The 25433-nt window shown below is 38.2% G+C and overlaps 2 protein-coding genes across 3 annotated transcripts; one reads left to right on the top strand and one right to left on the bottom strand.

Moving 5' to 3' along the window:
- Window positions 1–1805: 1805 nt before the first annotated feature.
- On the bottom strand, window positions 1806–13657 carry syn2a (synapsin IIa). Of its 2 annotated transcripts, none has more exons than XM_039801507.1 (12): window positions 12924–13370; window positions 7434–7491; window positions 7242–7333; window positions 6892–7048; window positions 6624–6713; window positions 6453–6515; window positions 6146–6288; window positions 5981–6055; window positions 5646–5748; window positions 5341–5487; window positions 4936–5002; window positions 1806–2224 (listed from the first exon to the last, which is right to left on the bottom strand). In XM_039801507.1, the coding sequence occupies exons 1-12, from the start codon at window positions 13262–13264 to the stop codon at window positions 2205–2207; spliced, it is 1356 nt and encodes a 451-aa protein (XP_039657441.1). In that variant the 5' UTR covers window positions 13265–13370; the 3' UTR covers window positions 1806–2204. The 2 variants fall into 2 exon arrangements, with proteins under 2 accessions (XP_039657441.1, XP_039657440.1); XM_039801506.1 differs by lacking the exon at window positions 1806–2224 and adding an exon at window positions 13377–13657 and having other exon boundaries at window positions 2733–5002; window positions 12924–13272.
- A 1830-nt stretch (window positions 13658–15487) lies between these two features.
- Window positions 15488–25433, top strand: vgll4a (vestigial-like family member 4a). The gene is made up of 6 exons (XM_039801509.1): window positions 15488–15660; window positions 16184–16337; window positions 20670–20832; window positions 21641–21866; window positions 22348–22462; window positions 22945–25433. The coding sequence occupies exons 2-6, from the start codon at window positions 16256–16258 to the stop codon at window positions 23142–23144; spliced, it is 786 nt and encodes a 261-aa protein (XP_039657443.1). The 5' UTR covers window positions 15488–15660; window positions 16184–16255; the 3' UTR covers window positions 23145–25433.

Raw genomic sequence — 25433 nt, 5'->3', positions numbered from 1 at the left:
ACATATGTATATGTGATGCTGTAACTGCAACCTACACCTCTGTGATGTGTTGTGATTGTCATTTAAATGGTTCCATCAATTCTGTGACATAGGGAAGGCACACTCATGCAGCTCAACTGGCTAATTATGTAACCATAATAACACAGATACTGTATGTAGGCCTCTTGTGCCTCATCTCCACCACCAGATGGCAACAAGAAGCTCTGTATGTCTACTGGGTTATCCACAGTATTTCACTATTAAAGCAGCAATGTTGATGGTGTATATTTGTTTGGTGTTGTTTGATTTTAAACCAGTAAAAGCAGTGAGTACTAAAAAGGAACTATGTTATGTCATGTTACGTTATGTTACAAATGATAATCAGGTGATATTCAATGATCCCTGTGTTTATCACTCAGCACTTTTTCATTCTCCTTCATTGTGGGATGGAAGCGCTACTCTTTGTCTGTGTTCTTCAGCAGATGGTCAGTGCAGTGTGCACCCGCAAGGCACAAGTTGTTCATGTTGTGCAGCAGCTTGGCAGGCAGCTGGGAGGAGTCTAGACGGAAGCTCCTCAGCTGGAGCTTCAGGGCCCTTCAGAGTTCTTCTGTGTATTTTACTACCACCAGACCCAGGTCAGTGTGCTTGGTATGAGAGGGAAAAAACATCAGCACTATCTGGAAGCCTCACAAATACATAATGGTGAACATATTTGATCTGTGGGAGATGTTTGCTGATTTGTTAAAGCAAACAACATGAATTTGCTGTTCTAAGACAAATAACAGATGTGATAGTCTGCTATGTCATCTAGCTCCAGTATCTCAGACTTCTCAGCAAACATATGCTCCCATCAGGGCTTCTGCAGCCATTGCAATTACAAATGCGTCATCTGTAGGCAGAAGATGTACCAGTGCTGGTGGCTGGTGACCAGTCTCTCCTGTCATGAATAACAAGAGGATGCACACCAAGGCATCATATCAGTGAAAAGAGCAAACTAGAAATGTTGAGGTTATCAGAAGAATTTCGAACATATTCTTATGGTTATGAAGAGTTTGACACGAAGGAAAGTTTCTTTGTGAAAACTGAGTTCAAGACGTGTGTCTTAAAACATGTCTGGAGGGGATCTCTTGAAGGTTTCAGAATGTCTTCACATAGAATGAAAATACTGCCCTTGATAACATCAATAATAACCTCACTAGTACAGATCATACTGCATGTGTTGCATATCAACAAATGTTGGTGCAAAAACACTGAAACAGTGTTAAAAGACCATGTATGATAACTTGATAATATATGCATATGCTGTGGGTTCCTTGTGCTCTCTAAGTGAAGGTAGCTCAGGTGTAGAAGGAAGCGTTTAGTTGAAATGACGCTGTCACCAGTTGGCTGATACAATATACCTAGGCAATCATGATGGAGTCTCTAAGCACTCATCTGATTTTTCTGTGATATTGTTCAATGTGGTAGAAGTGTTATCAAGAGAATGATAAACCTGAATGATTAATAAACGTTGGTGAATAATGACTGTCTTGATGTCTATTCTGTGTCAGGAATTACAACATGTAATATACAATGTTTCTGTCACACATTCAATATTTGAAAGAAAAGTTAATCACATTTTATTTCCTGCACTTTATGAGACAGAACACTTTTTTTTGTTTGCTGCTTCATCTCACTTCATAAATTGGACTTTAAATCCCAAGAGTGACTGTTCACATTCACATCTCAACTGAAATAAACCCGTCATCTAAGCCCAGTTAATCATCACCATGGGTCTAAGTTAAAGTTATTAGAAATAGATTAAAAATTAACCACTACAACCACTATTAAGTACACAGTATTTACTAATGATAATCACTATAACCACATTTTAGGGTTACATGTTCAGAAGGTGAGTACCAGACAGCATACAACTAAAGAAATACATTTCCAGTGAAGCAGTCACAAAACTCATTATTCTTGGAGTGGGTATACATCTGATTTGTAAAGACATTCACCTTACAGCATGGTTCATATCATGTCATTGACAAAATACCTAATATATACTAGAACCTAATACTATACCTAATATGTACTATAACGTCAGTATTTCCTGTATAGCTAAGCAAACTCGCAGGTGAGCAGTTGTGGAGTCATCTAGGTTGAAAATAAAGCTTCTTTAGTCAGAGAACAGACTTCCAGAGGACTTCCTCAAAGTGCAGATGGTCTCAGCGTTCACTGTATCTTCACTGGCAGTGTGGATTTGCTGGAAGACAAGAGAATCGTGACTTTGTATGAGAGGTCAACTATGGAGCATGCCTTTCTGAAAGAAATCCTTGGGGTTCCACTGGGCCCTCTAATTTCAGCACAAAACATATTATTGATATTCAGGCATCTTACCAAAAAAGACCAAATAATGAGTGAATGTTTCAAATGAGATGTTAGTATGTCCATATGTCTTGCATGTTCTCATGGATTTATTTGTTAACTAATCTGACACAAATACAGTAATCCCGCATTGTTAACGTGTGAGACAGACACCACAAAATAAAGGCACAAACAAAGCGGAGGGAATGCATTATCACAATACAGATATCGCTTCATGCATTGTAAGCAATAGGGTGTGTGCAGTGGTGTATATGAACTGTTGGAGTGGTATGGCCTCCTCACTTCATTGCATGTTTGATAAAACCCGTAACATTGTTGAGCATAATGGTTTTCTTAAGAAATATTTTTACTCATAACATCACACATATGAGGACACACACCAAACATATATTGCAAAGGAAGCTTTATTGCCAGTGACAGAGAGGAAATATCCAGAAAGGACGTTTTTTCCACAATATATTGTATTCTGAACTTGATTTTAAACAGTCCAACACCGGTTTTGAAAGTACATATATTTAGCAAGTTACTATGGCCCTTAATAGTTACAGTCCTGCAGGTCTGAATATACAAGTTTCACCTCAACACAATGGGCAAATAAACACGTCCAGTTATAATTGATCAAATATTCAATCACGATCACTGAACCAAGGTCTACCATGCAGCTGGGGTACCTCTGCATGTTCCTCCCTTAAAAATCAATGCCATGGCATATTTCCTATTAAACAGAACATCACACCCATAAAGCCTCAGGCATGGCTTTTACAAGGATACGCTCACAGATACAATGGCACTTTATACAACTTGGAAAAGAATTGCACACAGAGCTTGCTGAACATATTTTATAGTAGTAACATACTTTTTTTACTTTTGGAAAACGGTACAGATTTCTTTTTACAGTTGATTTGGTTGCTTTTTAGCTGTTTCACCATTTAGGGTATTAGATATATGAAATGGCCTCCACAAAAGCCACTGGACAACAACCAAGTGATTTGTGTAAAAATGTTTTAAAACAATTCAGTGTGTGGATGACTATACTTAAGATCTGATTTCAAAATAAATACATTAAATTATTGAGTAAAAAACTAAGATCTATATTGCACTTTCCATCAACTCACAGGACAAGTATTGAATCTTTGAATGGCAGTAACACGAGCACACTAAAACCTCAGAGCTCTTGCATTGTTGTCATGGCAACACCACCATGATAGCCAATATCCAGTGTGAGGGTCATAGGGGAGGGCATTATATCTGTCATTACATGGCAGATCATACATTATACACCTTTTTATTATCAGCTGTAATGTCTGCCTCCACACAACCAAACGCAAAAAGACAACAATTTGAATACAGCATCAGCTCACACCGGCGTGTGAATTACAACAGCATATTTGAGAACATAAATATTGTCTCAGAACATTGTTCTCTGGTGAAATTATACACTCCATGTGACATACTGCAGTCTTAACAGTCCCCTTACTGATATTTACATTGTGGGTTACTGGAGTGCAAAGACTGATTAAAAAGTAAATCATTTATTCTTTGGTTCAAAATGATATAAATATATTTAAGTTGTGTGTGCAGACACAACTTACATGATAAAATCTTTAATAATTTTTTTTTATATTTATTATGTGTCCATCTATTAATATTCTTAAATCCCTTTACTTCTCCATGGTGACATTGTGACAATATAGATGAAAAAATTAACTCTAAGAAAGGCCACATACTGTATGTCTCTATTGTACGTGTATGCACACTGTGTTAATGAATGTTTGGTAATTAATACATGTATCCTGTAGAACTTCTATAATATGCATTTCTACAGTATATGACACATTCACAATGCATGAATCATAGGAACACAGCTTGGGGAACACAGCTTGGGGAACACAGCTTGGGGAACACAGCGATGTTACATGAACATCTCACTTGATCAGACATTATTAACTGACTGCGCCGTACTTTGTATCAATCATGCAAAACAAAAATAAATATCTATTAGTATACGTATGAAAAATAATCACCACTACATCCATACACACACTCACATACTGTATACATATTGAACTTTACACAAACTTCAAACTGCACCATAGTCATCAGTTTGAACGATATTTAAAGGTGCACACCAAAATAGAAAACAGAAAAGGGGGTAGGGGTAGGGGGGCAAACAAATGATATATAGCCCGGGTTAAACGGATAGCACAGAGCAGCACTGAACTCAGTGTAGGCACAATCTGCTTTTTACATCATCAACAACAGCCCCAAAGAAAACACCACAGCTACTGAAACATAGGTGACCTATACAAGCACACAAATCAACAGGTCAACAAGTAGACAGTACATTTTGACACTGCATAGAGTTAAAAACACAGTCCAGACCAGCACTCAGCTGTACCGAGCTCACGTCACCCAGATCTGATTCTAGCTATTAGCATCCACACACACACACGTCTGTGCTTGTGTTCGGCTAAGTTTCGTCGTTGTTATCTAGACTTCCCCCACTTTTCTCCTTGGTGACTCAGTTGGCCTGGACTGGTTTTGGACCCACTGCAACGCCATTACAGTCGAGAATGTACTGCAGACAACCTTGAGGCGGGTTCCCAGCACCGTTCTTAGTGGGTTCACCAACAATCTCTCCCTTCTGGCCAGCTCCCTGAAAAGACAAATGAATAACTTACTCATCCAGCGACAACTGTGATGGTTTTCTTGTAATGAGATCATTTGATTGACAATGAAACTAAACTAACAGATGGCGCCGGACGTGGACGGCTGCCGTGTCTCGGGCTCCTCCACAACTTTGCTCTTTTTCTTGTTTAATTTTGTTCTATCTATTTCTCATTTAGTTTTTTTTTTACCTGTGATTTTCTATTAGCATTGTTAGAGGGAGCCTGAGATCTAATGACTTCTTCTATCCATCTTCTGAAATTGTTGTGTATCTGATAATAAAAAAACAAGCCGTTTCTAAAACCCTGTGCCTGGGTGTTACTATACCTGGGATGGCTGTATGGTAGTGGGTCTCTGGGGAGCATTAGCTTCCTTCTCTGCTGACTGGTTCATTGCTGCCAACACCATGTCAGCGATGAGCTGCCTGTCCTCGGCCTGGTGCTCCCCGACCAGGGGCATGGAGGAGCCCACCACCTATGTCAAATGGAGGATGGTTATAGCAGAGAGAGAAAAAGGATGTCGACACAAATGTCACATTATTTTGGCTGATGTACTGAAATACTCGACCCAGAGGAACAATTTGTCAGTATGTACCAGAAATATCATTGTAAGCCCTTATCCTCGACTCCTACCTCTGTGATAAAATCTCTGCCATCTTTCCCATGGATAGCTTTGACTGCGCAAATATCCAGGCCCCCGAAAATCTCTGAGCTGGTGTCAACCCATAGCTTGTACCTAAACAAAACAATCAAGGCATGACTCGAAACCAATGGCAGCATAATGAGACACCACGGTCTGATTATCACAACTGATTAACTACAAATAAAATAACACACCGGTAGCTGCTTGCTAAGAAATCACATGTAGCAGAGCTAATTAACCTTTTCTCAAACTGAGATAATTTTCTACATCACAATGAAACATTTGTTTGTTTTATTGGAGCGTAGGATTCTTGTTTAGCACTCACCTATCAGTCATGGCCACCTGTTCGAGCATAGCTGAGCCAGTATTAGTCTTCCAGTTACCAGATATAGACGTTCTCCTGAAGTGTGTGAAGCCCACAGATTACAACCGATTATTTGTTTCTCATTCACTTGTAAAGTTGAGGTAACAAACGTGTAATTATACTTACATGTAGGCTTTGTAGTCAGTGCCAATCTTCTGGATTCTTATGTCGTACTTGGAGTCAATGAGAGGTTCTGTGGTGGTGTACGTCTGGGTGAGAGCCACAACACTGGCTATGTCCTGGAACTTACTGTGATTGTCCACCTTCACCTGTACACAAAAACAGACACATGAGACAGAACCCAGCAAAATACCCAGGATTTAAAAAGGCATCTGGCACCTTATTGACTCTTGCAGACAACAACATAATAGTAGACAAATAGACAAATAGCTAAACAAAATAATGCATTCTTTTATATTAGAAATCTCTATACCTTTCCAATACCGGAGTGGGCATGTCCAATCTTCACAACGACAGGGAATGATGGCATGCTTACCTAAAGTAAGAAAGTGATTGCCTTATATCATAACCAACCCATGTTTTGTTTCATGTCAAACACAATTTCTGAAATGATCTTTGGATGCAGTAAAAAGTTGGTTCTCACCATCTCCTTGTAGTTTGGGTAAAAGGTCTGCTCAATCAGAGGGAACTTCTCCGAACCAAGCTTCCTGTGGGTGTTGATAAGTTGGGCAAACTGGACACACAAAAAGGTAAATAAATCAGATATAAGTTTTTTTAAATCATGTCACAGAGCAAATTACAGTTATCTAATAGATAGGATGCAATGCAGATAGATAATAGCTCATTATTATTGTCCCTTTCCCTGCTGCATTGCTTTACAGTAAAGCTCTCTCTTCCTGCTAAGTGCCTACCGCCCATGGCTTGTCACACAGGTTGTAGATGGACTCGAGTGAGTTGATGCATTGGACACCTCCATACTGCAGACCAATGACCAGGTTGCGGAAATCTTCATTCTGGGTCATACTGAAGGCATGTTGACGAATGAGGACAAAGTCTGGCTTGAATGACCTAGAAAATAAAATTGTAGCAGAGATGTGACAAAAATCTGACCAGAACAATTACAAACTGTGATCAGGGTTGATCTGTCAGCACTGTAGGTGGATACACAACATCCCTATTGATTAAAACCATACTAATCTATGACTTGATAAATCTTCCCTCCTTTATCATTTTCTTGTGTGTGTGTGTGTGTGTGTCTCACCTCATAACCTTGGTACCATTTCTGAGAACTTGCATGTTAACGTTGCAAGTCCTGTTGGCATGAGCCACAACATTGATCTCATTGAATTCCGCCTAAGGAGTCGGTGACAAGAGAAGCATATGAGGACAGAGTACTTAAACTTCTCTTTACATAAGTACTTCAAATGGATAACACTGGCTTGGTGAAACGTACCTGCTCCACTTTGATGTCATAATCCCCATGTAGTTTCTTTCCCCGGAATAATTTTGCCCTGATTAAAATAGAAACACAAACAATGTTTTAACTTTTAATTTAATAACAGAATAAGGACTCCTAAATATGAATTATAGTTGAATACATCCCACTTTGTTATACAGCATAGAGTAGACAAATGTTCCCTTTCACACTTTTCAAACTACTGATGCACAGCCTCTCTAACACTTATTCCCTTCAATCTGGCAACAAGGATAGCGATAAAACATTGCAACACTTTTCTAGGCTGCATCATTTTAAAAGGCAAGCCTTCCACAGCATACACACAGACACAATTGAGCATTCCCTACTGCCTGGTTTCACTAGCAGTACCACATGGGGTGAATCAAGGATGATGCAGTGAGGTAACAGTCGTATTGTAGACACTGAATACACAATTTCTGAAAATGGCTGCACCTTTCATGACTTGTGATTCAGCACTTTTTGGCTTTTCTGACTTGAATAAAAATGACACCTGTGGGTCCTTTACTTCTTCTTTTCCCTGGATCGCTTGGTGAAGTGGAAATCATTTGCCATGGTATTTAAGATTAAAATGGATCAGTGTCTATATACTGACACCACACAGAGATGAAAGCCGCAATGATTGTTGTGTTAACAGTGTGTTTGATTTATTTGGCTTTTTCCTATTACTGATGTGCTGGGGCTGGGCCTGACAACAAATGCTTTGGCAGTAGATACTACCATGGGTGATACAGTACAGACTACAGTAAATCAATAGTAATGTAGTCCAAAAAAGAACCCCTCCCTTCCATTTCAGGTTTCATTCTGGTTTCTTTTCCACAGCTTAAAGCCCATACTTAAACTAACATATACTGCAGTGCAACACTGGTATATTGGTGTGATGCAGAACATTATGAAACCATCTTTATCCAAAATAGGATTTGTAGAATGTTCACCTTTCAGTATGGCTGTGTTGATATATTTAGGCGACATGCTGTGGAGTTCTCACTTCCTTTTCCTCTTAGTTTGTATCACCCTGCTTTCATGTACCCTGCACTCCCTGCCAAGTGAGGAGGTAAAGCTGAATAATTCATTCCCAATCTAATTGGGGGCATGGGGATCTATTTGACTACGGAGGAAAACAAGCATTAAAACATGATTCACTGCTCCTATATCAGGGGAAATGAAAAGCATAATCTGCACTGTGATGAATGTGCTTTGCCAATACATACTGTACACTGAGACAGTGTTTCCCAAACACGACTCCTCCAAACAAACACCGAGATGAGACATTTTTTAAATCTTTATCAGGTTGGGGAACGCTATTTGGTGGACCATAGTGTTAAGTTGATTTTATGATATCACTCTGCAGAGCCCAGCCCAGCTCGGTATACTGAGCATGGAAACCTCCCGCTCAAAGAGGACACCACGTTTAACATGATCTTTCAGCACTTGCATTAATATGTATAAGTATTTGACAGTCCCCTCACAGTCACCAGCTCCTCTGGTTAACGCCAAGGCCATTTCTGTTCTCCTTGTGTTAGCTTTTAATCCAAAAACAAAGGACATAATTGTTATTTATTAGGAATACTTCTGCCATTGCCATTGACTAACATACTGGCCTTAAAACTGGAGATAGTCTCCGGGCTGCTTTCTGCTCACTGAGATGTTTTCTTGGATCATTTCTTTGTAAGAATCAATATGGGTACTCTTGATTTGAATTATAAACAATGAAAAATACAGCGAGTTCATTAATGGTTGCACGTTGTCAAATTGCCAAATTACATATTGCTGCAAAATAATTTTTCATTCAGATGATTCACCCGAGAGCTTGGTAAGCGGGAGTCCGTGCATTGTAATGTCTCATCATTTAGCCTGCTTAACATTCACTCTCATATGTTGGTAATGTTTGAATAAGGTTAAGCTCAGTCTAAAACATTCCAGTTTAATACAGTCCCCTACGTATTTTTGTACTTTTTAACACAAAGTGACTAAATAAAAGGAATCTAAGCCTCTCTACTTTAAATTGAGCGACATTATGGGGAGAATAAGGAAGCAGTACATGTCGGCCATTAGTCTGATAAGTAAGACAGTGGAACATCTGCTTCTCCTGTCATAAGAGCAATTTATAGCACAGTATTCCTGGCATCACACAGACCTCTCTGGGTGACTGGCAGCGTCATCTAACAAGTAAAAATGCTGGCTGAATGAAGGAAGGCTTCTGTGTCTATATGTGCTGTGACCCTGGCGATCACTGTGATTTTTTCAGCACACATTTTATCCTACAGTTAATTATTCTGCTCAACACCACCTGTTACACAACAAATTCCTTATTCAAATACTTATCCATATTAATGCACTAATGTGTTTCTGGCTGATTTTAAAATTGCAGGACCTTTTGCATTTACAGGCCTCTGTGAAATGTTATGTTTTTACTAATTGCCAAGCTCTCAGTAACTGCCTATGGTACGAATGAGATGTGTAATAAAAAAACATCCCAGACACTAAAATAATCCTCATTTGTTGCTGGAAAGGTGTCCATTTGCAAACACTTTGTATACATTTTATATAAACATTATTTTTAGGTCATTTTACCTAATCTAAGTAATGTTTTTTCTCTACAACACCTGGAATACACAAATTCTATCTTTTACAAATAATGTCATGGTAACAAAGTACTTTGACAGTGTGGTATGTCACCGTGATGTTAGAAAAACAGTATTTGTACACACAAACACACACACACACACACACACACACACACACACACACACACACACACACACACACACACACACACACACACACACACACACACACACACACAAAATAAATGTTGATGGCTGAATCTTCTGCCAGATGCAATTTGTCTGAAGGACTCTTTCATGATTTCATTCTGTATATCTTGGGGCCACCAGTACTCATCACTCTGGCTTTCATTTGCAGCGGCGGGCAGAAAAAAAGCCTTAAAACAGACGTCACACAATGAGATACAGCACATAAACAGGCCGTTAGGCTCAAGGTGTGCCAACATTACAGAGAATATTTGGTATTCAGCAAAACCTGCATGGAAATAAAGACACATTTCATCTTCCTATAGCTTGCCAACAGCTATTTTTTTTTATGGTTTTTGTCCTTCCACTGTCAGAGCTGAATACAAAGCATGTAGTGTTTCAATCACAATTTCAAAAAGTGTCTGTACATAAACACCTATAATCTACAGAACACTGCTATAGTGTCTTACAACCACTGGATGATGGGTTGCTTAAAAGCAACCAAAACAAACTAAATCTAATAAAAAAACATGTCCAACTCCCCACTCGGTGATATTGAGCAGCCATGAAAAATAGATGCAGCACTCAGACAGAGGAAGCTCTTGAATAGAGTATTTTAGCTGATTCTCCCAAGTGGATGTGTACTAGATATATGAAGCAAGAAACTGTTAGTAGCAATGCTGTTCTGTGGAGCTCATGAACACAAAAATAACATTATATTGAATAAGCTGCATAAGGCAAGAAAGAATTTCAGAGCAGGAAATCACTTAACGTTTTTATCAAATAGAGAGGCACTACTTCATATCAGATATTGTTAAATGCCGACAGTGAGAACGATGTGTAATGAAGCATTATCTCACAGCTCAACCTACTCAATATTCTCAATTTAAATTACCTTTGATAAATAAATGTATTATATTGTGTTCCTCTGCCAGAACTGCAGATCAGTGTTGGCACATCAGACTGGAAGTGAACGCATAAGGTTGGCATCTATCCCGCTGATGGGGGTCTGATCTTATTAAAATAGATCAACGGTTCTGTTATATAAATGGCTAGTCATGCACACACAAACAGGATTGTGGACTCTGCAAGGCCACTGAATTAGCCAAGCCGATATCCTAATATTTGTGTGATTTAGTGTGTTTAAAGGGCAATTAAATTCAGCTGTATCTTAATCAGTGTAAAATGATATCCCGCCACTGTGGCCATCAAATGCAGACGACATTTTAACCTTGATGTGACACCCGTGTTTACAACATGACACACCTACACTGTATATATTGTTCCCAAATGTAAAGGTTATCTAATCTGATATTTTTCCTTGCTCTGTGAAAATAGCCTTACTGTTTACTGTAGGCAATTTTCAGAAATCAATAAGTAACAAATCAGATCTAACTATCAACTATTGTGATGATAAGAGTCGGTAATGTGGCTCAGGAAGGGAAGTTTGGGGTCCCACGCTGGAGCTGCTACCCCCTGAAACCCGACCCCGGATAGGCGGTTGAAGATGAATGATGAGTGAGTGTGTATTGTGATGTTGTCCAATGCTTAAAGAAGGGGGAAGTAGATTTCATTCAGATTTTATTTACATCAGGAAAGCCCAAAATGTCCACAAAGTCAGCATACCATCCAGTGTGAAAGTAGTCTCTTTGCGCTGTATGTTAGTAAGGCATCATAGAGTTGAGTTTCAGTTTCCTGCTTTTTATCTCTAGGTGGTAACCAATAATGCCCATAAATACTATAGGATGCAATAAAAATCACATAGATGAATTGAGCAAATGTGTGACATCGCTGTGGAAAATATCAGCTGTGTAAACAAGTGTTGATCGTGTGGCGATAGATACCATATTTTTTATCCTTTGACCAGATTTTAGTCAAAATAAATTTCCTCTAAATCTGTGTACATACTCATTTAGATCACTTTAATTCCTTACCACAGTTGACTGACAAAGATGCCTGTTTTAAGCTACCTCTGAGTAAGATCCCCTAGGACTGACGGTCTTAAATGCCTAATGTGAGTCCACTCTTAACATTAATGACACAATGGTCCTTTTTCCCAGACTGATATAGCCAAGCAGATAATGCTATTTAATTTTTCTGACTTACCTATCTACAGCACACCACTTGTATGATTGACTAATGGAACACTGTGCACCATGCATAGTGCAGGGCATGTCATGTGATCTCCTATTAGTGAGCAGGGGGAAACCCTATTGATGGAGGGAAAGCACTGCAGTATTTAGACTCCTTCCAGAGAAATAATGTACATTTCCCAATTCTGCACAACCTCTGGAACATCTTTTGTTCTAACAATTGCAAAAAGACACATTTCATGACAATACTATCAATGATTTTAGTTGATCCAACCTAATTTCTGCCACAGAAAAACACATCTCACAACACAAACAAAATAGAGGACAGTAAAAGTCATCTATCTTGATGTAATATCATTACTGTTGGGGAATCAATGGACCTTATTGGCTGCCTCTTTGTATATGTGCTGTATCATCAAACAACAGCAGCAGTTCCCATTCACATCTGCAGGGTCACATGACACATATGTTGGTTCAGTGGTTATTTAACCCTTACCTCACTACTACATTCAGAGGAATTATGAGGAAACATAAAAAATAAATAGGCATTAAGGATGAGCACACAAAGAATACACAGCCAATAAATAGTTTAAGATTAACTATATGACAACATATTGTCTTACCACTCCTGTTGTGGTTCATCAATTACCAAGAGAATCTTGAACTTCTTAGGTGTCGTGACTTGGGTCTGCTCCACCAGCCCTGCTGAGGCAGCTGTCTGTTTAACAGCGTTGGTGATGGAGCTAAAGAAGCCTGCTCCGCTGGACTGAGATGGCTGGGGTTTCCTCTCTGGAGCCGGGGAAGTGGCTGGAGGTGTAGGCCCAGTTGTAGGGGACTTGGCAGGGGTGGTGGAGCCAGGTGGCGGAGGCTGAGCATTGTCAGGCCTCTGGAGGTCTGTCATGTAGCCATTGGGCAGGTTGGAGATGAACGTGCTGTCCGAGAGACGCCGACGCAAATAATTCATGGCTGCAGCTGAGAGAGAAGAGTCAACAAGCAGTGTGAATATGTATTCTGCAGAGGAGTCCCTGTTCCCAGTGTACAGCTGATAATGGCTGAGCTCTCAATGCAAAACTCACAGCGAACGTATTCCCTCCCAGTTCAGTGGAGCATCCTCAGAGCTCCCCCTCAGTGTTGGTGACGCTACACTCTCCCTCAACCAATCCCCTTACCCTGTGCTTTCCTCAACCATTGCAAATGATGCTCCGGCCGTGCCTCTCCTTCCTCCTCTTGTTCTCTCATCTCTCCACTCTCTCACTGGTGTGCCTTACCCCTCCCCCATTTTCTACTGCCTCACAGGCGTCATGCTTTTTTGAACCACAGCATTTAAAATACAGGGCTATCCAGTGTAAGTGCAAGAGGGTATACCGAGTACTACATCATAATCGCCCTCTGTTCCTTGTGTCTTCTTTGCCCTCTGTCCATGCACAGCATTTCTGTTTGTTTATAATGTAGCCATGAAATCTAAAATGGCTGTTTAGACTGGTGGGCAATGTTGAATGAGAGGAGAAGCATCGGCAGAAGTCCCCTGAGACACAAATGTATGCAGTAAACCCTCTCTCTTAATAGATTTATCAATCCATATATAGCTAGCTACTGATTTTACTTATTACAATGTTCTACAAGACATGCTTTACCTAACTGTTTTATTAGACTTAATTGGACAGCACTTGTCTACTATGGCACAGTTTATAATTATGTGCAATTTCATTTTATAAACACATTCACCTCTGCACACATACAATCTTAATGCTTATGATAGCACAATAACACAACTTACAAAAACAAATCTGTATTAAATGATCTTCTAATTAACATTAATACAAAAAACATTTAAACCTACATTGTGTAATTTTTTGAGTTGATTCTTAGCAAAAAACACTTTGTTCTTTCACAAATATGTACTCATTCATGTGTAATTACTTCCACCAACTAATCAAAGTATTCTCGTAAGCGTAGAATCTGACATTCAGAATCATTCAGAATACATATGAGAGACTCGCTCGAATGACGGCAGCCATGTAGCCTCCATCTTTAAAAAACATTAGCCAAAGAGGGACTTACCTCCATATTTCGCCCTCTTACACCTATTGGCAGCGTGACGAATGCAAGGTGGAGATTACTCACCAGGGAAGCAAAAAAGAATTAAAACGACAACGCAACAGGCAAAGCAACAACAGGTGGTCAGCTGAATTGTCTACAAAATACATACTTGTATTTGTTTTATACCTCTAAATGTGGATTAACTAAGGTCTAAGTTACCCTTTTGTCTAAATTAGCATTAACATTAACATGTCTCTACTGCTATCATTTCTAAACCACAAATAAATATATATATATATATTTTTTTTTTTCAAGCAGTGAACTGTTTGTAGGCTATGTATATGTGTGTAACACATTTGGGAGAGGAGCACATGCATCTGCTTTTAGCAAATGGAACAGAAGAAGGAATTGGTAAACAGTAAATCATCCTGAAAAATGAATAACAATTTTCAAAACTGAGCTTCACATGAATAGTGGAGTTTTGTTAAATCCATGACAGTGACAACTGCAGCTCTAATTATAGCTTGTATGTTTGCACCTATGGTTTGCATTAATATTGTCATTTTGTTCCTCTATTTTACTGTCACTCCGTCTAGCTACTCTTTAACAGCTGTTGCATAGTTGTCGGAATGTTCTCCCTTATTTGAATCAAGGATCTATTGACAGAGGGAGTTGTTGTGCAGGTTGTAAAGCTCTTTGGGGCAAATTTGTGATTTTGTGATACATAAATAAAGGTTATGTAGCCTATGGTCTATTCTTGACAGAATATCCATAGAAACAAGGACCTGGGGGTCTCATTTTCTTTTTGAATATTGGTCATGCCAGACATCGATAAGGACAGTCTAAATTTGTACTTGTACTATATGTGCTGCATCTTATGCATGGATACTAGGATGACATCATCTGGTAGAAGTGGTGTAGTGAACATCAAAATCAACCTCAACTTTGCTGAAATGATAAGTCAGGTGTTTCTAGATGAGAAAGTCCACAGTATGAAAACGGACAGTTAAAGATGCAACATAATGAAATTACTTTTTTTAAATGTTTTATGTGAATGCAATGCGCCTCCGCAAATCACAGTATTTATACAGAATAAAGGCACCTTTTAGCTGGATGTCATCATACAAGTTTGTGTCGAGCAGATCCCCAGACACGGTAACTTCGCCCCCGTTCGCCTCGTCTCCGCTAGGGCCACTCACCACTCTTTTGTGTAACGACTGGTGCGGTGGGAAAGTGCGTGCCTTGAAGGCAAGGCAGTGTAAAGGCAAGCTGGGCTAGCCATGGTGATGTTGTGGCTGTAAAGCTAATTTCGTCGATGAAGTGAGTAAACTTTTAAGGTTACGCTACTTTGAAAATTAGTTGTTGGATAGAAACGCACGTAACGTAAAGTAAGTTGTCACTAATGAGCTACTTGTAACGTTAGTTCAAGAATATGGGACCTTATAGCGAACTAACGTTAATGATCGTACCAAAGTTGGGGACTAGCTTAGCTAGCTAGCTAGCTGTTGGCTAGTTTGTGTCAAGTAGCTAAAGTTAGCTGGCTAGTTTGTTAGCGCCTGCAACTAAGACAACAGTTGGCTAACTACTGTAACAGAATGTGTAAAACTATTGTAATATTAATCATTACCATTAGTGATTGTAGCTAAATGTCTTATCTAGCTAGCTAAGTAAACTAACAAATGTAGCCAGCTGGCTAAAGCTAACGTTAGCCTAACATTGTAATGTTAGCTAGCGGTTAGCTGAGCCTATATGTTTAGCTAAATTAGCTTCAAATGTAACGTTAAGCCACATTTACTTTCCTGTTTACTATCTGATGTTCCCAATGTTTTTTAATTTTCTTCAGGATATAACGTTTGTGTTGCATCGCTGGTGTGTCTTGCTAACATCGATGTTAGCAACTAGCCTGTGCGTGTAAATGCTAATCACTAGAATGGACCTGTTGAACTCTCAGTTCCTGGACAAGATGAACAATAACATCGGGAGACTGCACTACGAAGGTTAGTTTGACATTATATGTGTGTTGTATTAAGTTTTTATACTGTGTATTTAACTTATTTGTGGAACTAACAAGTTGCGGTTTCCCTAATTACCAACACCGATTTCTTAGTGTTTTGGTTTGACAAGTAACGTTAACGTTAAATGTAACGTTAAGGCTGCACGATATGAGAAAAATATGCGAGAACGACATTACTTGCGATAAATAAAAATATTAAAGTGTATTCAGTTATGCTGCTTTCAGTATACTGTTTAAATTCAACACATTTTTTTCCAACTTTCTTTTATTGAACAAATTGAACATTGAACTGAACGCAAAGGCACCAATGAAAAAAGTGATAGCTACATTCTAAATTGCAGATAACTCTTAACTAAAATAAAATAATAAAAAAACTGTCTTTTGCAATATGTCAGTCTTTCGCCATGTGTTTATTGCAAATAACTTGATTAAAAAAGATTTATTGTGCAGTGCTACTGACAAGCACACAACTTTACAGTTTTGAATAGAATGAACGGTACACATATAGCAAACTCAATATCCAAATTCTCATAAAACATAAACAACATGAATAAATATTACATGTGTAAAAAAGGGTAGGAAAACGTTTTCACTTATCTAAACCTCCTACCCCTTCATAACTCAAACCATTAAATCATATTTATCATATACTACAACTCAAACAACTGTGCCAGTGCTAATATGCACAACCATGTACCTCACGTTCATCCCACCAGCACTTCCTCATCCCTATACCTCTTTAAAAAATGTTTTGTTTACATAAATTACATATCTGTCCTTTCTGCAAACTCTTATTAGCATGTTATAAACTGCACACAGACCCAAGTACCCACAAAGATCAATAACAAACTCTACAAATGTTGCCTTATTTGATGCAGAAGGGTCAGACATAAAACTGTTTAGCCTACACTCTTTGTGTCTATATGGGAAGGCCATAATCCACAAGAAATCTTTACAGAGTTTCCGCAGTCTTAAAGTCTAAAATTTAAAAATCAAAAAAATCTTAAATTCGCTGAAGTATTGGGTTGTACGTCTTAAATCATTTTAAACAGGTCTTACATTTTCCTACGTCCATGTAACTCTACCTGTAATGCTCATTTAAATGTTTTTTTTTTTGATTCCGTGGTGTTGTAGTTCGTTCTTTCGCTTGTCCAAATATAATTGGCTGTATATGAAGAGATTATTACTCTGTTGCTTTTATTCAATTTTAATAAATGTATTCACTTTGCAAGTACTTTTGTGAGGATATACAGTAGGTCTTCTAAAGGTCTTAAATTTGACTTTGTAAAACCTGCAGAGACCCCGCTTTAGAATAAATAGTAATAAATAAACAGTTTGCCAGGAAAAAGTATCAGGGCTCGACAGTAACGGTTGCGTCGAGTCGATTGGCAACCATTTCGTGGCCTCTGGTTGCCTCCTTTGGCAACTACCTGTTCAATATTTGTTTTTTTTAAATATAAAAACAAATCAAAACTTACAAAACTGGAAAATCTTATTTCCAAAGAAGTCAATATTTTTATTTGGTTGTCTTAAACACTACGTTCATGCGCAACATAACGTTTCAACTGTTGGGCGACCGTTTTCCACACGTGCGTTTGCTCTGAAAAGATACAGGCAACACAATTTTCTGTTCATGTTAACAGCGCATGTTGCTAATATGGCACCGGTGCCGGGTATCTACCAGACTGAATAGCATCGGGATTTCAGTGCCTTTGTTATGGTGCTGCTTTAAATGTCTGCGCTGCTCTCTGATTAAGCCTGCACGATTCAAGGAAAAATATGAATCACGATTTTCTTTTAGCTTAGAATTGATATCACGATTCTCTGCCACGATTTTTTTCTCATGAAGTGTAATGTTTATTGCACACATGAACCATGACCTGATGTTGCACCTATAGCACATTGCGCATCACCACAAGCCTGTAAACATTGAGGCTTCAATAAATAAATAAAATAAAGTACATACTGGCAATTAAGTACAGTAGGCTACCAAAAATAGTGACAACACATTGAACTAAATATGGCCCTGATACAGGCTCTATCTGAATGCCTTGAACATGTCTTTACATAATTAAAACCTGTCAATCAACATGCTGCAGCTTCAGTCTCTAGAGAAATGGAGTTTGTCAATTGCCAATTTAAGATTTTAGACTTTTTTTGAAGCTGGATATATCATTTGTTGCGTGTAAATATAAATGTGGATAACTTAGTGATAGCGACATGCTTGCTACAGTCGCATTTCTAGAGATGAATCGGCGAAAACATGTTTTATTTCACTGACTACGTTTACATGCAGCCAATAACCCGTTCAAAACCGAAATATTAGCAATAACCCGGTCGCGCACGGCCATGTAAACACCGGCAAAAACCCGAATATGCTCATATTCCGGTTTTTAAGAACCCGAATATGCTACCTGGGTTACCCCTTTTCTAACCCAACATTTTGGTCATGTAAACGCGTATCGGCATATCCCCATCAAAAGGAACATTGATTTGTGTTCTGCGCATGTTCTATTCGCAAGGAATCTTGGTCTTTTGAGTAGAGGAACTTGTTGTATGCGCCAGAAAACATAGTTATAATAATAATAATGATATACTATAATAATATATATATGTGTGTGTGTGTGTGTGTGTGTGTGTATATATATATATATATATGTATGTATGTATGTATGTATGTGTATATATATATATCTCCCACTAGTAAACACGGTTACACTTTACTTTAAGATATCTACTAGGGGTGCAAGATATATCGACTCAATATCGTTATCTCAATATATCGAAAGTGTCGCGATAAGTATGCAATGTTTTGTTTACTTTGTGGAGCGCTGCGTCCCGTCCGTTGGTTGTGTGGCTTAGTTGTGTTTGATTTAGAGCCCACTTGAAACGCTATAATCATCATTTCAGTGAAAAAATAGACAATAAAATGGAAAGAAAGTTGTGCCCTGTTCTCTTTATTTATATATGTTATACTGTACAACCAGTAAAACATGTCCTGTTCTGTAGACATGGTCCTTATTTATTTATTTATTCATGTTGTACCAGTCCAATATGACCGTCAGTTGAAATAAACCTTGTGTTGTAAGAAAACTTGTTTTATTTGTTATGAATCTATTTTGATGCGTTTTTCCGTAACTTTTGTAATTTTGCATAGGTTTAAAAATATCGAAATTAATATCAATATCACAATATTCATAATCGATATCGCAATATCACATTTTGTCAAGATTGTGCAACCCTAGTATCTACATGAGAGTGACATGACGTGTCATGCTGACAGATAACGGTGTAAAAGTGTGACTGTATTTCACTGTAGAGGATTCCAACAGTGGGACATACAACAGTGTGCCGCTAAAGCTATGTGCTAAAAGACACAAACTAGCACTGGTTACTGCTAGGTTGCTTTACTTAAAACTAGTAAACCTCGTGGTGCATTCAAAGTTATTGTAAAAATCCTTTTCTCATCTGTTTTTGTCTTTAACAGCAATTTATTGGTGAAAGAAGTAATTATTGTTACAAGTTATCATTACATTTTTGATAATTATTTAAATTCCCCCCTTTTTTGTGCTGATCTGCTCCGTGATTCAAAACGGTGAGTTTTGTGATCCGTTGCACCCCTATTTGAGAGGGATGGGAAATTATATTGCCAACCATTCTCTCATTGTTCATTATTAAAATGTGTGGTATAGTTACATATGAAATGAATTGCTCCAAATGTAGGCAGTTTAAAACATGCCAACCGAATTGTTAATTTCGGCAACCAAAAGTTGATGCCTGTTTGCCAAGCCAGCAACCGCTTTAAAAAGTTAGCATTGAGTATTGACAATAAGTTATTTCCTCAATGTTTATGAGGTGATTTTACTCCAGAAGTAAATTACTCTTGTGACTTGTTCATTGCTCAATTGACCTTTTAAATCAAAGCTGCCTTCGGAAATCAATTTTGTCCCTGAAGACTAAAGAATGTCCTCAACTTTCCATATTTGGGATGTCAGCGGGGTAATCTGGGTCAGAGTTTAATGGTCTTTTCCCGATAATTTTAAAATGACACTACCTCAATAAAACTATTTCCTGCTTTATTCTTTGCTGGCCAACAATTGGTTTGCTTAAACTGAAAATCTGGTTAACCAATGATTGCTTGAATGGATACCATGGCCAAGTTAATTTAATCAAACTAACTTTTTACATGTGGTCATGATGCAATAAATGTAGACGTATTAGGCCATAGTAGTTTATGTTCCATGTGGAGTTAATGTACTTGTTGCTAGAATCTAAATTTCATTACATTATTTGTACTGCCGAATCCTTCACACAGATGAGTCCAGGAAGCCCTCCCTGCCCACTGCTATGTCCAACATAACTGGGCCTCCTCCACACTGCCCAAGCAAACGGAAGTATGGCGAAGAACAAATGGACGACCGAATCAACTGTGATGAAGACCATGTGACCAAAATGAGCAGATTGTTTGCCACACAGCTGTAAGTGCCTTTTTAAAAAAAAAAAAAAAGAGAGATATAAATTGTTGTCCTGTGTCAACCTGCAGTGTAATGCATGGCATTGGCTCCATGTTAAATAGATTCACTGTGAAAAGTATTTTGCGCTCAAAATATACACACACCAGAACTTCGATTTGTACATTCATATCTTACCGCATGGGAGCTTAATGAAATCTCAAAGTAAGATTTGGTTTACTCTGGCCAAATAATGGAAATACGTTTGCACAGCACAAGGTCATTTTAATAATGCTTTTTGATTTCCCCAAACCCGAACATTAGTATTCACTGATTGCCTTCCCCTAAAGCGTACATTACACCTGTAGAAGAGCAGTTTGTTATTATTTGTAATACCAAGTTTTTTTAAACAAGGAAACAGCCATATTGGCAGTTGGGTAGGATCACTCAATGCTCAACAAATTTTATTTTTTGAATAAGTCAAAGAACAGTTGAACCGTTCAGCCTGAAATGGCCCCATTTGAGATTATGAAACAAAACCTTACAGCATTAACCCTGGTGGAATGCAAAGATTCCTTCCAGGCTGTAAAGTATCACGGTTTTAAGAGACAACTTGGATTACTAGCACAACAAAGTCTGCAAAAGGGAAATCATGCATATAATCTTTAATTCTCTTCAAGGGCTGCACACTAAAAAAGACAAACTACACCACCTCCCCAGTTTAAGCCTTTTTTATCTTTTTTTATAAATGAGATGTGACAGCTGGTGTATGACTTGTCTACGAAAAGGTGAAACTGTTGGTGGTATATGTTGACTTTGGACTCTCTTTGTCTAGGGCCCGTCCCTCTGCTGGAGACAATCGTAATGACCACTGGGGCCTAGGTCACACTCCTGTGGAGCACATTACTTCCTCCTCCAACGGTCTCCATGGGAACCACCTGTATGCTTCCATGTCTAGCTATGCTGTAGACCAGCCTCTGGCTTTGACCAAAAGCAGCCATGACATTAGAGGTGGGGCCAGAGAGAGGTCTACCGTGGGTGGGACTGCAGATCGGCAGCAGGTACGTCAACTTTTAACACTTATGGAGGAGGGCGCATCTGAAGTTCACAGTGACAAGAATAAAAGCACTAAACTTTAAATGAGCTATAGATGATAAAAGAGTTTGATTTAAAAAAAATACACAATTTTTATGTTTAATCAATTGGATAAATGATCCCTTGCATGGTTGCGTAGATTATTGTGGAAGGTTGTCTTCACATTCCTCTGCTAAAGTACAACGGTTTTATGTATTTGCCTTACATCTGTTGGAGACCTTTATCTCGGTTTACATATTCAGAGATTGTAAAATTCTCATTTTAGGTGAAAGTCTTTTCAGCAATTTCATAAACATTTCTGGACAAATAATAGACAATATACTAAGCAGTGCAGGGTAATCTTTACATGTCAAGTCTCTCTGGAGGACATCCGTAAGGAGTGTACCAACCCATACATAGTACTGTGTCTGTGTTAGCTGATTGTATGCATTTCTATTCCAAATATAGAATCGTCCCTCCGTTATAACCTGTGCCCCTGCAAGCAACCGCAATTGTAACCTCTCGCACTGCCACATGAATGGCTGTTCCCCCAGCCCACCTACTGATCAGATGAAGACCAATGGTAAGCCAGGGTGTAATCTTTTATTTATATATATATATGTATATATTTATTTATTTATTTATTTGTTTATTTATTTAGAGCTGGGCAATATATCGATTTTGTGATATGAGAGTAGATATCGTCTTAGATTTTGGATATTGTAATATGGCATAAGTGTTGTCTTTTCCTGGTTTTAAAGGCTGCATTACAGTAAAGTTGTCATTTTCTGAACTTACCAGACTGTTGTAACTGTTCTATTATTTGCCGTTACCCACTTAGTCATTGTATCCACATTACTGATGATTATTTATCAAAAATAATATTGTGTAAATATTTTGTGAAAGCACCAATAGTCAACACCACAATATCATTGCGGTGTTGATATTGAGGTATTTGATATTCTATCTATCTATCTATCTATCTATCTATCTATCTATCTATCTATCATATAACCATATAACCATATTTGTGGTCTCCTTCCTCGACACTTGATGTTGCTTTAGCTAACACAGAATGCGATCCCGTGATTGAGGAGCACTTCCGTCGCAGCCTTGGAAAGAACTACAAAGAAGCGGAGCCTGTTTCCAACTCTGTGTCTATCACCGGTTCAGTGGATGATCACTTTGCAAAGGCGCTGGGAGATGCCTGGCTCCAAATCAAGGCCAAGGATGGGGGTCATCAAATCCCAGAGACAGATCCATGAAGCAGAGGGGAGTAAACATTACTATCACTTTCTTAGTGTTTGCATATTAACAGTGGAGATTCCCCACTGCCATTTCTTGCCAAGCATCAACTTCCCTTAGCTAAGAACAATGTACGACATATGGTGCTCACATAGGCTGTTCCCTTGTGGACCTCGAGGTCAACTATTTTATTAGAACACTCTTTATTGGCAACGTCTCTTTATTGAAGAAGAGAAAATAAATACTGCATAGTTAGGTTGACAATGTTAGCTGTGGAAACTGTACAATCAGAGATTTTATTTTGCATTGATAATGAGATTCAGAAAGTGGTCGGTTAGCAGCTGATGATCTGTTTTACCTGCCTTTCAACTGCCTTGATAGCCAAAGAAAATACCCTGCCTTTCCCATCAACCTATAAGCCATAGATCTGGTCTTTATTGTTTTTCATTCTAAAATCCCTCTGCTTTTAATCTATATTACTTGAAAAAGACAGCCAGGTCTCCTTTGCTCTTTTTTGTTTCTGACAGTTTAGGTAGCAGGTTACCTGTTTCAGTTGGAACTAATGTGTTCACGAATGCATTTTGTGTTTTGAAATTGTGATAATGCGTTTAAGGCTCTGGTCCCCCCCCCACCCCCCCTGCTTTCTGAAGACACTAGACTAATGGGTCTTCTTTTTATGATCCTGAACTGGACTTATCCACTGTTAACTGAATTATCTTAGATTCCTGTCTATATGCTCACTGTGGCTGATTACTTAGTAAACTAATATCAATCATAGTAGATGTGTCTAACTAGAAAGCATGTTTCAAATAGCTGGTTTCTATTACAAACCTTATTCTATACTAAATATTTACTCAGAATTTATTTTTTATCTGTAACATTTTAGAAATACTCACTGCTGGTACAGTTGTACTCAATATATTTTTTGTATCTGGTTTTCATTACTATATATAGGTGTTTATCTTTAGCACCCATCTACAAATTACAGCCTCTGGCAAGGTTGTCTGAACACAGTTTAAAAGGCTAATATTGCTTTGTTATTCTCTGGACCTGGATGCTACATAGCTTTCTACATGTCTGAATACAGCTGAATTTGATCTTCGGTAGCAGTGTATTAGCAGTGGCTTTATTTATTCTGAACATAAGGATAGTTTCATGTTGACTTTCGGCAAAACATGGTGACAACCGAATTCTAACTTTGTTTCTAAATTTCTTTCTTTCTAATGAGAACAACAGAGGATGTCTCCACTGTTTCAGTGACAAAGCAGTTGATTTCCCTTAAAGCTTAAGATCTAATGCACATACAGTATGGGTGTCCTTAATTCACGAGTAGGTATCAACATTCCACCATGACTGTCTGACACATCAGTCACTTCAGTTGTGTTTAGCAAGCACAACAAGTATGACAAGTACATTTTTCCTTTTTAATTAAGGTGATGTCATGGTGTGAGCTGCCAAAGTCTTCCTTTTTTATAATGCAGGAAAGGTGTAAGTGGGTTACAAAAGTTTCTTCTTTTTTTTTTTTTTTTTATGTGCAGTTGAGTTTTGTTATTCCCCCACCGGCGGTAATTTCTCACCCTCCTGAAATTCTCTACTTATAGTAGCGTAACCTATTTGTCAACACTGTTTAAGATATGGTATTGTAAATTCAGATTATTATTATTTTTTTTGAATGTCAATTAACTGTATGTGAAAACATACATTTGTATTAATATTCTACAGTTTTCAAATTGTTACATACACTATACTGTCTTTTATATTTTATTTTACTCCTATAAGACTATCATTGCGCCGTGCGGAATGATCATAGATATTTTGTTTCTATTCAGATAAGTGTACTCATATGTAGCATGGATGCTCATTACCTTGTAACCATGCTTTTTTATCTTTCTAAAAGTTGGTTATTTTCCCACAATTGTCAGATGATGAATAAGTGCAGGAACACAATGGTCTTTTGATCAAAGATTTTCTTGGTGCAGGGTCAAAGACTTCTGTACTAACCGTGTAAAGAGTTTGTTTAGCTTTCTGTGTGTACCATAGTGGAATGTAGGGATTATCATAGAATTTGCTTGTTTGACACAAGTAGATCTTTCAGTAATATGTTTGGGGTATTAGTCCATTGTTATTTAATTTGCTATATTTAGACTACCTGTATCGCAAACACTGTTTGCGGAAAGGTCCTGCTCCAGGTGTCATCCACATAGAAAAAAGTAATATTTGTTTACTTTTGTCCTTATTTCTATGGAAGAAAATGCCACTGTTTTGTACTTACTTTCTTCCAAATAAATATACAAATGCCTACCTTTGCA

The sequence above is a fragment of the Perca fluviatilis genome, chromosome 5, assembly GCF_010015445.1.
Source record: "Perca fluviatilis chromosome 5, GENO_Pfluv_1.0, whole genome shotgun sequence".
NCBI lineage: Eukaryota > Metazoa > Chordata > Actinopteri > Perciformes > Percidae > Perca > Perca fluviatilis.
The sequence above is the reverse complement of the archived record's forward strand: the minus strand, read 5'-3'. Positions and strand labels throughout refer to the sequence as shown.

Coding starts and splice junctions, on each gene's coding strand:
- syn2a (XM_039801506.1), bottom strand. CDS start 13,264: ATGAATTATTTGCGTCGGCGTCTCTCGGACAGCACGTTCATCTCCAAC. Junction 7,334..7,433: donor ATGACATCAAAGTGGAGCAG/GTACGTTTCACC, acceptor CCGACTCCTTAG/GCGGAATTCAATGAGATCAA. Junction 7,049..7,241: donor AATGGTACCAAGGTTATGAG/GTGAGACACACA, acceptor TTTATTTTCTAG/GTCATTCAAGCCAGACTTTG.
- vgll4a (XM_039801509.1), top strand. CDS start 16,256: ATGCTAATCACTAGAATGGACCTGTTGAACTCTCAGTTCCTGGACAAG. Junction 16,338..20,669: donor CGGGAGACTGCACTACGAAG/GTTAGTTTGACA, acceptor TCCTTCACACAG/ATGAGTCCAGGAAGCCCTCC. Junction 22,463..22,944: donor TGATCAGATGAAGACCAATG/GTAAGCCAGGGT, acceptor ATGTTGCTTTAG/CTAACACAGAATGCGATCCC.